Source organism: Delphinus delphis, chromosome 16, assembly GCF_949987515.2.
Source record: "Delphinus delphis chromosome 16, mDelDel1.2, whole genome shotgun sequence".
NCBI classification, from domain to species: Eukaryota; Metazoa; Chordata; class Mammalia; order Artiodactyla; family Delphinidae; genus Delphinus; species Delphinus delphis.
Genome location: NC_082698.1, coordinates 34111700 through 34125294, shown reverse-complemented (window position 1 = coordinate 34125294; position 13595 = coordinate 34111700). Strand labels below are relative to the sequence as shown.

Genomic DNA, 13595 nt, shown 5'->3' with positions numbered 1-13595 from the left:
CTTGTAGAATGGAGATAGTAATGGTAGCTACCTCAGGATTATTGTGAGGGTTAAATCAGATAATTCATTTGAAGTGCTAGCACATAGTAAGCCCTTATGTTGTTTGATGTCATTATTATTGTTCCCACTTCTCCCCTCTGGTAGCAGCCTGCATATAATGCCTGGGCATTCTCTCTACTATGTGAGAATGGATTTCGAGCTAAGTGGAAGGAAGATTACTCAGAGAGGATAAAGGCTTTCTGACCTCTAATAGTCTATTCCTATCTTACCCCTAGTAAAAAAAAAAAAAAGAGAGAACTATTTCATTTGCAGTCATCTGAATTAGCAACAATGCTTGTGTCTTTTGTGATTTAAGTAAAATGATTTTTATTATGTTCCTCTAAATCTGCATTATAAAAAGCTAATTTTTCTCTTTTTTTTAGGGTGGAATTGCTTTTGTTGCCATTAAAGGAGCATTCAAGGTTTACTTCAAACAGCAGCAATATTTACGTCAGGCACACCGCAAAATTCTAAATTATCCAGAGCAAGAAGAAGCATAAAACTGTGACTTCTCATTGTTCTGCAGTCCTCTCATTCTTATGAGTCTGTTGTGTTGTTTTGATTCCATCATTAATGCACAGTAGTGGAGACTTGCGATAAGCTGCTGCTCTCATATTTTTAAGAAGTAAAATAAAGCACTTAGGGAAGGGGAAACCCTCTCAGTAATCACGGAACCTAAGGATGTGATTTGTTTTCATTGTTTTGTATCTACTTCTTTTATGGCAGTCATCTGAACCATTATCTTAGCATGGTGAACCTGAGTTTTGTTCATATTTTCTTCAGACAGAAATGTAAAGATCAAACTGTGCAGATATTTAAAAATGCACATGCTGTTTTATTCAAAGGCCTCTTTTGTACATGTTCATGTTCAGTGTTTTCTTAGAATCAGCAATTCAATGAAGGTACTATGAGGATTTTTCTCACTGGCATAATTTGATTACAAGCTAAACAGGAGTATATGTTAATATGAGGAAATGTAAATTAGTTATACATAATTAACAAACCAAAAATGTATGTAAACATTCAAATGATTATCTGAACAAATGCAATTTTGCTGTGTTTTTCTTAACCCATGTGATATCCTCCAAAACGTGTAGGGTAAAAATTCACAGGGCTTCCAGATCACTTTTTCACTATTAAATTTTATTTATATAATGTTGACATCTCATAGTTCATATTGTAATTTTGACTTATGCAGTCTTAATTACTGTGTGTGTGTGTGTGTGTGTGTGTGTGTGTGTGTGTGTGTGTGTGTGTGTGAGAGAGAGAGAGAGAGAGAGAGAGAGAGAGAGAGAGAGAGAGAGAGAGAGAAAGGCAGAGACAGAGACAGCGACATCAGGTCCTTCCATCACCGGAGTAAGGTTTTTAAATTCGTGTTTCTAGAAATTAGAACTGCCAGTTTATAGTAGTTTGAGCACAGAGAACGATTTGCAAAAAATAAAGTTATTTTCCTCTCCTTTCTCATCGATTCAGTTATTCAGGTGTTTGTTGATCACCTCCTACTTCCCCAGGCACTATGCAAAGTGTTGTGGGGATACAGTGGTGAACAAGACAGACTTGGTTCCTGCTTTCATGTAGTTTACAGTCTAGTTTCAACAGGTAGAAAACCAGCAGTGAGTAAACCAAGGTGAGGCCTTGAGCTCTTTGTTTTTATACCAGTCAGTGAGGAAATAATTATGAAAACAAGTCTTGAGTAAATATTAAGGTCATTGTTTTTGTCAAATTATAAGAAAAAAACCAATACTAATATTTTTAAATTTAAATTGCTTGTCATACTGAGGAGGCTAGCACCTTAATAGTCACTGTTTAACTAGTTTTATATTCATTTTTCAAAAGCAATTATTTATTTTAAGCTCTTCAGTAGTGACCCTTTTAATGTTCAGCGATCTGGTCTTGGAGTGATTTTCATCAATTAGTATTAAGTATTTTAAAGATAGTTCCAAAAACCCTATTTATTTTCTTGTTCACAGTATCTAATGCATGGCAATATGAATGTTCCCCCTTACTGATAAGTGGCCACTTCTCTTTAGGATTGTAGCAAGTATAGATTGAGCTATGTTAGATTACAGTAGTATATGTTAACTTCAGTAATTTAAGACTGGTACCTTTCTATAGTATGAATGTCTTAATTTTGAGTTATAACATGAAATTTATGTGAATGGCTATTGAACATTCAAAGTTGTAATTACTTGGGGAGGAAGGGAATATTTGACTGACAGTGAGCCTTATATTAAGATCACTGCTACAGTTCTGAAGGGGAGATATAAAACTATGATTATATATAAAAATAACAGATTATATAGCTGTGCTTATAAAATATATTGGCTTTCTTAAATTTTCAATATGAAAAGACATACTGGATATTTCCTGCATAATTTTGTTATGTAGAACAGCTTTTAGCAGCCTTTACTAAAGTTACACAAGCACACAGTTCCCCATTTATTACTTTATGCCCAAAATGGGGGAATGACTGCTTGGATTTGTTTGGCATCAGGGCTTGTGGGGGCCAGAGAAACAACTCTAATCCTTTAGGGGCAGGGAGAAGGAGTTTTGAGGGCTGTGGGGAGGGAACTGCAAGTGCCTGGGGACCAGAGTAGCCTCAGCCCTGGAATTGAACACATTTAAATCTAAAGAGCCTTAGCTCAAGAAGTACCAGGTACCAGCCTCTTCAGAAAGTGTCCTGCACCACCCTGAATCAACAAAAGCATGGGCTGACTAAAGTTGGGTGGACCTAGGTTCAGGTCCTAATTCTGCTTTTAATAACTGTATGTATGACTTTCATCAAGTGACACCTTGCTCTCAGCTACAGTTTTCTTCATCTCTGAAATACAAATAATACTTAGAAGACTGTTTCTAGGATTAACTGAGAAATGAAAGAAACAGAGAGAGGCACTTTAGCTAAGCTCAAAATAGCCTCTACAGAGCAGTAGTGTCTTAATTGCTGAACACTAGGAAAAGGGAACGAGGCAGTAAACGAGAAACATTAGGGGACAGATTAAGACTTTTGGGATGGGCAGGTATATTTGTGTTTTCCAGTTTATTTTCACGTTTCTTTACTGTGTTATTTCTATAATGTTTTAAACCTCTTTTATAAAATTCAATGACAACTAGTAGAATTCTCTTCTTTGCAGAATTTAACTTATCTCCAAAGTGGCAGAAAATATTGTTCATCATTAAATGATTATCAAATGACTGTGAAGAATATAAAATTAAACTGAGTGACTTACTTAGTCACTGCCTTGCTAACTGTGCTGTAATTTTTTTAAACGTCTTGTTTTTAACATAGCAGACTATCTCAACACTGGCTGGATTAGGTTAAATAAAGAATTTTTATGTCCTCTAGGTGTACTTTGTCTGTTGAACAACTTCCAAAACATAATTTGTTTATTCTGTACCTACTTAATTCTTTTTAAATCATAGTAATCGAGATACTAGTGAGATTTTCTCTTAGTACAAGTAATCTGAATTTTTTAAGAACTGTAAAGAAATTTGTCTTAATTTCATAAGCAGGCAAACCTAAATTCCAAGTATGTTCTAATTTTTAAAATGAATCCCCCCTCACCTACCCTCAGAGCCACTTGGACTATGATTAGACGAGATCTGTGGGTGGTCTTATGCCACAGGTATCAAAGTATACTCAGGTGGGTTGGGAACACAGAAAAAGTTGCTTCCTCCAGGATACTAAGAACTTTAGTTTCTGAAGCAGATTAGAATCTTCCAGAATGAGTATATCAAATAAAGGCCTTTCCATCCATGGGGATAGTATTGTATCTAAATCATTTCACTGTCACCATCTGAGACTAGCAGAGAAACAGCCATAGAGTCAGTCCTGGATGCATATTCTAGCTGATGTTTAATGGTTGTAGGGCAAGTTACTTTACCTTTCAGATAGACCCTCAACTTCCTTATCAATAAGATGAAGATTATAAAACCAATCCCCTGGGTTATTGTGCAGATTAAGTGAGATAACATGCTGGGACAGTTTGATATACAGAGAAACTAAATATATCTGTGCCAACTTGGAGGTTTGTTTGCCCATAACCTTTCTTTGGTCCCCTGGGATCTCAAGTTTGCTGCTTCTCTGCTACCTGCCACCCACGCACCCTCTAATGGGTATAGCGATGAAATGTTTAATTGCCTTCCTAGAACAAAGATCCTGAGCAAAGGGAAAAGAAGAAGGATTTGCAGCTCAGTGTAGAAGACTTGGACAAGTAACAGAGGCTCGGCTGTTCTGGTCAAGCCCATGTGGATTTATCGTACTGCTAACAGCTTGCCAAGGTTACTGTAGGCCAACAACGTATCCTACTTTACCGGATGTTTGTTGAGCACCTGTATGAGCCAAGCACTGTGCTAATAAATCCTTTGGTAGATGGGAAATAAACCTGCTTTGAGATGTTTAGAGTCTTCAAAGTACACAACAGATCTTAGTCTTATTATGAAATTACCCCCCCCCCAAGAATGTAAGATCCATAAGGGTGTGGGGGGGGTGGTGTTTTACTTTTGTTTACTACTCTACTCCACAAATTAGCAGCGTTCATGGGCTGCTGTTGAATACTTTGAAATCTTAGAAGATGTGCCCTCCTTAAATACAGACTGTCTCTAGTTTAAAATTAGCAAGAAACAATCTGTAACAGGAACTGAGAGGTAATACGTTCATGACCTTTTAATAATTCACATCGAACAACGTATTCTTGGGTATCAGTGTATTTACCAATTCAGATAACTGTACACCAAAATTAAGACACATAAAGTACACGATTGGGACTTACCTGGTGGTCTAGTGGTTAAGACTCCGCACTCCCAATGCAGGGGTCCGGGTTCGGTCCCTGGTCAGGGAACTAGATCCCACGTGCCGCATCTAAAAAAAGATCCCACATGCCACAGGGAAGATCTTGCACGAGGCAACGAAGATCCCTTGTGCTGTAACTAAGACCCGGCGCAGCCAAATTAATTAAAAGTGCACAATCTTTAAGTATAAATCTTGATACATTTTTGCCTTGCAGTGTCACTCCAGTGCCCTCTGTTGTTCCAAAGGAAAATGGTATACAGAATCCAGTTCCATATCACAAAGTTGGGCAAGGAAGAGTGAACTTAGAGCTGAGAGAAAATAATTTGGCACAGGTAAGTAATGCCCTTTTTTATGGCCTTTCCTAGTCGATCTCTGACCCCCTCCACTCCACCCACCCCACAAGGAAATATAATCTTGACCTCTTTTCAGTTAATAACTTAGAAAGTGTTTTGCATAGTCATTTAATTCTGATGTACTTGATTCACAGAAAGGGCCGTAAGTGATTAAATACCATATCATCCAGGATAATAAATGGGCCATTTTTTTATATTATGGTTTGGGGTGTAAACTGGTATGGAGGGTAATTAGTATCTTTCTAAATTACAAATACATGTACCCATTGACTCAGCAGTTCGAATTCTAGGAATTTTTCTTGAAATATATTTGCTCTATATATTCCTTGCAGCAATATATGTAATAACAAGAAATTTGAATCAACCTAAATGTCAGTAGGGAATTGGTTAAATAAATTATGGTATATCCATATTGAATACTATATAGCTCTAAAAAAAAAAACAATGAAAGAGCTGTTTACATAATGATATGAAAATATTTCTAATGAATATTTAAAAAAATAAAGGGACTTCCCTGGTGGTGCAGTGGTTAAGAATCCACCTGCCAATGCAGGGGACATGGGTTCGAGCCCTGGTCCGGGAAGATCCCACATGCCTTGGAGCAACTAAGCCCGTGTGCCACAACTACTGAAGCCTGCGCACCTAGTGCCCGCGCTCTGCAACATGAGAAGCCACCGCAATAAGAAGCCCATGCACCGCAACAAAGAGTAGCCCCCGCTCTCCACAACTAGAGAAAGCCCGCGCACAACAATGAAGACCAACACAGCAAAAAAAAAAGTGTACAATCATTGATTTATACTGAAGTATAGTATAGTATAGTATTTTCAGAGTTGTGTAACCATTACCCCTATCTAGTTCCAGAACATTTCTATTCCCCCCAAAAGAAACCCTATACCAATCAGCAGTCTCAAAGTCCCCCTCCACCCGGCCCTGGAAACCCCAAATTTACTTCCTGTCCAGATTTGCCTATTCTGGACATTTCCTTTAAATGGGGTCATATATTATGTGGCCATTTGTGTCTGGTTTCTGTCACTTAGCATGTTTTCTTGGTTCATCCATGTTGTAGATGTTTCAGTACTTCATTCCCTTTTACAACTGAATGTAATCTATTGTTTGGATAAAACCACATTTGGTTTATCCATTCATCCACTGATAGACATTTGGGCCCTTTCTCTTTTAAACCTACTCCAATCATGCCTTTACCCCCTACATCCCACACTTCACCAAAACTACTCTAAACAAGGTCATGAGTTACCATATTGCTAAATCCAATGGTCAATCCAATCTAATGGTCACCTCATTTAACTTTATATAAAGTATTTGACAAAGTCATAGCTTCATTCTTGAAACAGTTTCATTTGGCTTTTGGAGTACCACCCTCCCGATTCTCTTCCTACCTCACTGGCTGATCATTTCCAGTCTCCTTCATTAAATCTGATTTACCTCTCCAACGTCTAAGTGTTGAAGAGCCCCAGGGCTCAGTCCCTGGACTTTTCTCATTTACACTACCTAAGTGAACTCATCCAGACTTCTGACCATCCATCAGATGATCTACCTTCTATAATATGATAATAATTCCCAGATTTATATCTCCAGCCCAAATTATACCCGTGAATTCCCGATGAGCATTTCCTATTCAACATCTTTATATATATACACACACACACACACACATATATATGTATATCATCTCAAATTATCCCAAGCCATGTGCAGACTGGTGCACGGAGGGTGAGATGCTACATGGAGAGAGAGGGGGTGAGGGAGACATGTGAGTGATGGAGCCATCTTGGAAATGAATCCTCCAGCCCCAGCCTGCCCCAGCTAATGCCATGTGGATCAAATACAAATTACTTGGCTAAACCCTTTCTGAATTCCTGACACACACAATTGCCAACAAAATTAAACGAAGTGGTTTGTTATGCAGCAATAAATAACTGAGACACGCAGTGACAACCATTAGTTACTGGTGTGAGACATCTTAGGGGGTGGAATTCAAGTATTTCTGGCTCAGGTGTTAAGGGCATCCCTGTGGTGAAGGAGGCATGAAGATCCTTCCCCCTGAAGCCAATACACTTTGAAGCTATCCAGCTCTTCTTGCTCTGATGCTATGTACACCAGACAGTTCTCAGAGGCCCACAGAGACCAATCTAAAGAAGACGCTGCCTGAATCTTGTGTCCCGTCCTGGCCTTGATGGTACCCAGGATGAATTAGTAAAATGGTCTCTTTGTCTTTCCCTGCAGCTTAATCACTAGGCAAGAATGTGCTGATTGTGAGGTCACAAGTATGCTAGTATGTCCATATGAGAACTATAATTCTCACCATAACTTAATAAATGGGCATTCTAGAATCTGCCTCCTCATGAAAGCTTTTCAGTTAGTTGGTCTTCAAGGACAGAGGAGAGCAAGTGTTTGAGTCTTCAGAGCAGAAGAGGGACAATTTCAACTGGTTTTTATTTAGATGATTCACCTATGAGCCAATTCCTGATGTACTTGTTTTCTGTTCATCTACACTCTTTCTTATACCCATTTAGCATGTGAGAACGTGGAGGTTAAGTGCCCTAAATGCTCCCCTCTCCTTTCTCTGCCTATTCTATTTTCTCATTCTCCAAGACTGTGATGTCTCCCACATTTCAATGATTTTAAATGTGAGGTCTTTTTTTATTGTTTTAATTTTATACAGTAAAATAAACAATTTTTAAAGGTAACAACTCAATGGATCTTTATACACATACATATTTTTATTGAAAAAAATCCACATATAAGTGGACCCACGCAGTTCAAACCCATGTTGTTCACGGATCAACTGTATACCCCTGTGTGACAACAATCTACACCATATAGAATATTTATTTCCATCTCCCTAGAAAATGCCCTCTTCCCAGTTAATACATCCCTCCCAAGACACAATCCTATTCTGACATCTATCAACAATCTTTTTAATTTTAGCCATACTGGTGGGTATATAGTAATAGTATCTCATTACCGTGATGTAATTCTTAACAAAGGTTGTTAAGGTTACAACCAATGTGCTACCTCAGCCCTTAGGCTGCTACAAAAGAGAGTTAGTAACTGGCAAGGGTTTGATGGCTTTGGCTGAATAATCAAGCAACCCCAATTTTTAGTTATTAGAATAGTGATAATTCAAATCATAACTCTATTTCCTCGTGTATATATAGAAAGAGATCTATTGCTATACATATGAATGAGCCAAGACGTGAGTCCTGCCCTCATGGAGCTTGCAGTCTACTTTTATAAGAAAGCTCTTACTTCTAGTTCATACAGCCACTAACATAGCGTAATTTACCTATTTGACAGATTTCTAAGAGGCTTTGAAGGCTTTGCTGTGCCCTGTTCTTCACTAACAGCTGCTTGTCCTGATTTTGTTGGTTGTTCTCACCAGTGTAATTATACATCAGTTAATGGTCCTTTCCTTCTTACAGTAATTAACCAAAACCATAAACTTTCTGCAAAATTTTATTTAACCAGTTCGACATCCCTCTTTTTCTGAGGTATTGATGATTATATTTCTTTTCAAAGCTTTTCACCAAACTACTCTCTAGAGCTCAAAAAAAAAGTCTTATTTTCTTATGTTCTTATGTTCTCCCTTTGATGATTCAACTGTCTTTCAAGAGTTACTTGACTTTAACTTCCAGCCCTTCTCTTGCAATTTTCATTTTGACTATCCTATTTTGAATTTCTAAGAGCTCTTAATTATTCTCTGAATTTTCCATCTTTTATTTTTCCATATAGCAATAGGACCCTGTCCTTGACCTTGGCTTGTGGATGTAATATCTTCTCTTATCTCCTCAGATTATTATTAGTTTTTTAAAAATATTTTGTTCTACTCTCTGCATTGCCTATTTCCTCTGAACTCTTTTCCTTGAGAGCCTGGTGATCCTTGGTTATCCTTTCATATTTAAAAGTAATACACTAGGGACTTCCCCGGTGGTCCAGTGGCTAAGACTCTGCACTCCCAATGCAGGGGGCCTGGGTTCGATCCCTGTTCAGGGAATTAGATCCCACATGCCGCAACTAAGATCCCGCATGCTGCAACAAAAGATCTTGTGTGCCATGACTGAAGATCCAGCACAGCCAAATAAATAAATAAATGTTTTTAAAAAATAAAATAAAAGTAATGCACTAAACAGCTGACTGGAAGCTCTGTAGGGATGCAAAATGCCTGTCAATTGGTGCCCTTCACTGTGTAGCGAAAAGGTAGAGAGCCAACTTTTCTTTTGGGGAAGACCTCCGTAAGTCAGCATCTATATTAGTCAGCCCCTTTCCGTTACAAACCACCACAAAATTTCAATGGCATACAGCACAAGCATTTATTTCTTCCTTCTCCCCTCTTCAGGTTGGCTCTGTTGGGCTTGGACCCAAGCCTCAAGTTGGGTTCAAGTCTGCTCCACATGTCTCTTATCCTCCTATACCAGTGTCTACCCATGGAATATTGTTCTCGTGGTGAAAAGCAGGACAGCAAGACAGCAACCCAACCATGCAAGCTTATTTCAAGTCTCTGTTCATTTCACGTCTGCTAATGGGGCCAAGCAATTCACATGGTCAAAGACAAAGTCAAGGGATGTGGCACTATACCCTACTTACTATGAGGCCCAGCAAGAATGAGGATGTGAACTTTATTACACTGAACTTTATTCAGTGTAATAGAGTTAGGGAGTTAAGAATTGGACTTCCTTGGTGGTCCCGAGGTTAAGACTTTGCCTTCTAATGCAGGGGGTGTGGGTTCGATCCCTGGTCGGGGAGCTAAGATCCCACATGCCTTGTGGCCAAAAAGCCAAAACATAAAAACAGAAGCAATATTGTAACACATTCAATAAAGACTTTAAAAAAAAAAGGTCCACATCAAAAAAACAAAAACTTAAAGAATTGGGACAAATAATCCAATCTAACATTCCACTCAGTGTTTTCAAGCCACTCATTGTTTTCCCTAAACAGCCCTCCCATCTACTGTCAGGGTGAATAAAGCAAGCTACAAGTGTTCTTGAGAACAGGTAGGGGGATTAGGGCTCTCCCTGACCAGTGACAGCAGTCTGTCCTTTATTCCTCTCGTTTTCCGTCTAGCCCTCAACTACTATTAACCCCACTTGCTGCTCTCCATGTGCTTACTCTTCTTTTTTATGTGAGTACCACACTGCGAAGCTTGTGGGATCTTAGTTCCCTGACCAGCGATTGAACCCGGGACTTCGGCAGTGAGAGTGCTGAGTCCTAACCACTGGACTGCCAGGGAGTTCCCTACTTACTGTTCTTAAGTTCTGAACTTCTCAGGTTCAATTTCTCCAAAGAATACACCTCTGGTATCCTGTGGGAGTGAAGGAGGTAGACTTGCTCAATTGCCGGAGCTTTGAAAAAACTCAAACTAACCTCCTGCTTTCACCCCTGCCTTCTGAGGTGTTATGATTCCTAGTCTCTCTCATTAGTTTTCCCTTCTTCAGGTGCTTGTGTATTTACCTTTACTCGGCTACAGTTCCCACTGCATTATCTGCTTTTTGACAGCAGTAGTTGGGATTTACAATTTCATCAAAGATACAGTTTGTGATTTTGTTCCTCGTTGGTTTGGTTTGATTCTGGAGTGATTTCCAAGAGTTGGAGAGGCTAAACGGGTCTTCTATTCTCATCCTTAAAACTGGAACTCTAAAGGAGAAAAATAATTTTTAAGCTATCATGTGTTGATTGCTTACCATGTGCAAGGCACTTCTCTAAGCAATTTACTCACAGTACATTATTAAATCTTCACAAAGTCCTGAGAACTAAGTATAATTATGATTATGCCTATTTTACAGGTGAGGAAATGGGGGCTGAGTGAGGTGAAGGCCAAGGCCAAGGCCAACAGACTGGTAAATGGTGGAATCAAGATTATAACTCAAGTCTGTCTGTGAGTCTGCACTGTGAGTAGATTTCGTACATGGTGCCCATTTACCCTTCATCCTTTGCTAAGGACAAGCTCCCAGCCAGACTCCATGCCTGGGGACTGGGACTACACAGATCAATACAGGGGGCCCTGCTCTCAAAGAATTGACTATTCCTGAGGCTCCAGCTAGAAGTGCTTACCCTGTCCTTTATGTGGTTACAATTCTGCCAAAAGTATCTTTTAGAGAATGTACTCCTTAACATGCTATGTTTACCAGGCACTAGTATAGATTTCCTAAATTCTGAACATAGAGGTACCAGGAGGAAATTCTTTTGTATCTTACTCTCTCCGCCAGTGTTTGGCTGTCTTTGGATATTGACAAATCTGACACTTCCTGTAGAAAGTAATCATTGTCTAAAAACGTGAAGGACTGTAGAAATTGCCAAGTTCCATGTAGTTGTTTTTTTTTAATAAATTTATTTATTTATTTTTTGGCTGCGTTGGGTCTTCATTGCTGCGAGCAGGCTTCCTCTAGTTGCGGTGGGAGGGAGCTACTCTTGGTGGTGGTGTGCGGGCTTCTCATTGCAGTGGCTTCTCTTGTTGTGGAGCACAGGCTCTAGGCACACGGACTTCAGTAGTTGTGGCTCTCAGGCTCTAGAGCGCAGGCTCAGTAGTTGTGGAGCATGGGCTTAGTTGCTCCGTGGCCTGTGGGATATTTCTGGGCCAGGGCTTGAACCCATGTCCCCTGCCTTGGCAGGCAGACTCTTAACCACTGCACCACCAGGGAAGTCCAAGTTCCATGTAGTTTTTATCAGAAAACACTTCATGTTGTCAGTTTAGAAATGGTCTAAGAAAACCCCCCAAATGCTACACATTCAAAAAACACCACATTCACAATATAAATCTATCATCTCTCTTTTATAAAAATAAATTATTATAACAGTATTGTATGCTATAATTTATAAAGAGTCAAACATAAAAGTACAAGATAAGAAGTTAAAGTCTGCCTCACCCCGTTTCCTTCCTAATTTCCTAAATATCATGTGCTTGTTGTAAAAACTTCAATTGATATAGAATCTGTAAAAATAATAATAAACAGAAACCTCAAATAAAATAGAGTTGGGAGACCAGAGGGGTGAGTTCTCATGGTCTGGATGACAGCAGAGCCCAACAGGAAGAAGAAAGACTCCTCTTGTTTCCTGGTAACAACTCAGCCAATGAAAAGCCAGTCATTCTTTCTTTACTATAGCCCTCTGGACTTCCTTTCTCCTCTATAAAAGTTTCTCTTTCTCTTGCTGTGAGGGGACTTGCACTTGGCTCACCTTGGTTGCAGACCCCGAAATACAATTCTGTCCTGATCTTGAATAAACCCATTTTTGCTGGAGAAATAACCTGCAGTCTATTTGTTTTAGGTCAACAAAGCATATCCTCAATCCCATTTCCCACATGTAACTAGTGTCTGTTTTTGATATTTCCATCATCTTTTTCATGTAAGTTTAAACTAACTGACAGAAGTCTTTGGGATTGCTAACTATATTTTGCTGAGCATTCCTTGGGTACCACTAATTATGTATAAACTGGGAAAAAACATATTTCAGCCTTAGGGGATTTTGTTTCCTTTTGTTTTGATTGTTGTGTTTTGAAGTCCAGGCCCCAGTGAAAGTTTCCCATTGAAGAAGCCAGTCCCCACAGACCCAGCACAGTTCATCTCAACTGTAGGGTGGTTTTTAGCAAATGGAATATCACCTTTTAAATAACACTAATACTGGGAATAAGGAATTGTGTTACCGGGAAAAATGCAATTGAGATTCTCAAGATGGAGGACATGAGGAGGGGAAAGGGTAAGCTGGGACGAAGTGAGAGAGTGGCATGGACATAATGCACTATGAAATGTAAAATAGATAGCTAGTGGGAAGCAGCTGCATAGCACAGGGAGATCAGCTCAGTGCTTTGTGACCACCTAGAGGGGTGGGATAGGGAGGGTGGGAGGGAGATGCAAGAGGGAGGAGATATGGGGATGTATGTATATGTGTAGCTGATGCACTTTGTTATAAAGCAGAAACTAACACACCATTGTAAAGCAATTATACTCCAATAAAGATGTTAAAAAAAAAAAGATTCTCAAGACGAGATGCTATGGATTCCTTGTCTCCTTACCAAGGCAAAATACCATTTGTAAAATGTACATTTATTGTGGTTTTCACCCTATAAAATTAATACATTCCTTTTGTAAAAATGTTAACATTACAGATATATGTAACATAGCAAATAAAAGTCAACCTACTCCCTAGCCCCCAGAAATGACAACAGTTTGGAATATATTCTTCCAAGGGTTTTTTTCCCCCTATAGAGCAAAACTTTTCTGTTTTCTTAATTTCCTAAATATTATGTACCTGTTATAAAAACTTCAATTGATAAAGATGCATATCAAAATTTAAAGTGAAAGTTTTCTCCCTTCCACATCCTAATTCTTAGAATTAGTTTGGTGTATATCTTCCTTTACAGACGTTTTTCTACATAGATACTAAGACATCTATGTGGCTTT

At 39.0% G+C, this 13595-nt stretch overlaps 1 protein-coding gene across 1 annotated transcript in view; it reads left to right on the top strand.

Moving 5' to 3' along the window:
- Nucleotides 1-3377, top strand: part of MARCHF5 (membrane associated ring-CH-type finger 5) — a 55021-nt gene extending 51644 nt beyond the window's left edge. The window contains exon 6 of the mRNA XM_060034478.1: nucleotides 423-3377. Within this exon, the coding sequence (XP_059890461.1) occupies nucleotides 423-539 (117 nt within the window). The 3' untranslated portion in view covers nucleotides 540-3377. The remainder of the gene's footprint in view (nucleotides 1-422) is intronic.
- Nucleotides 3378-13595: the final 10218 nt, after the last annotated feature.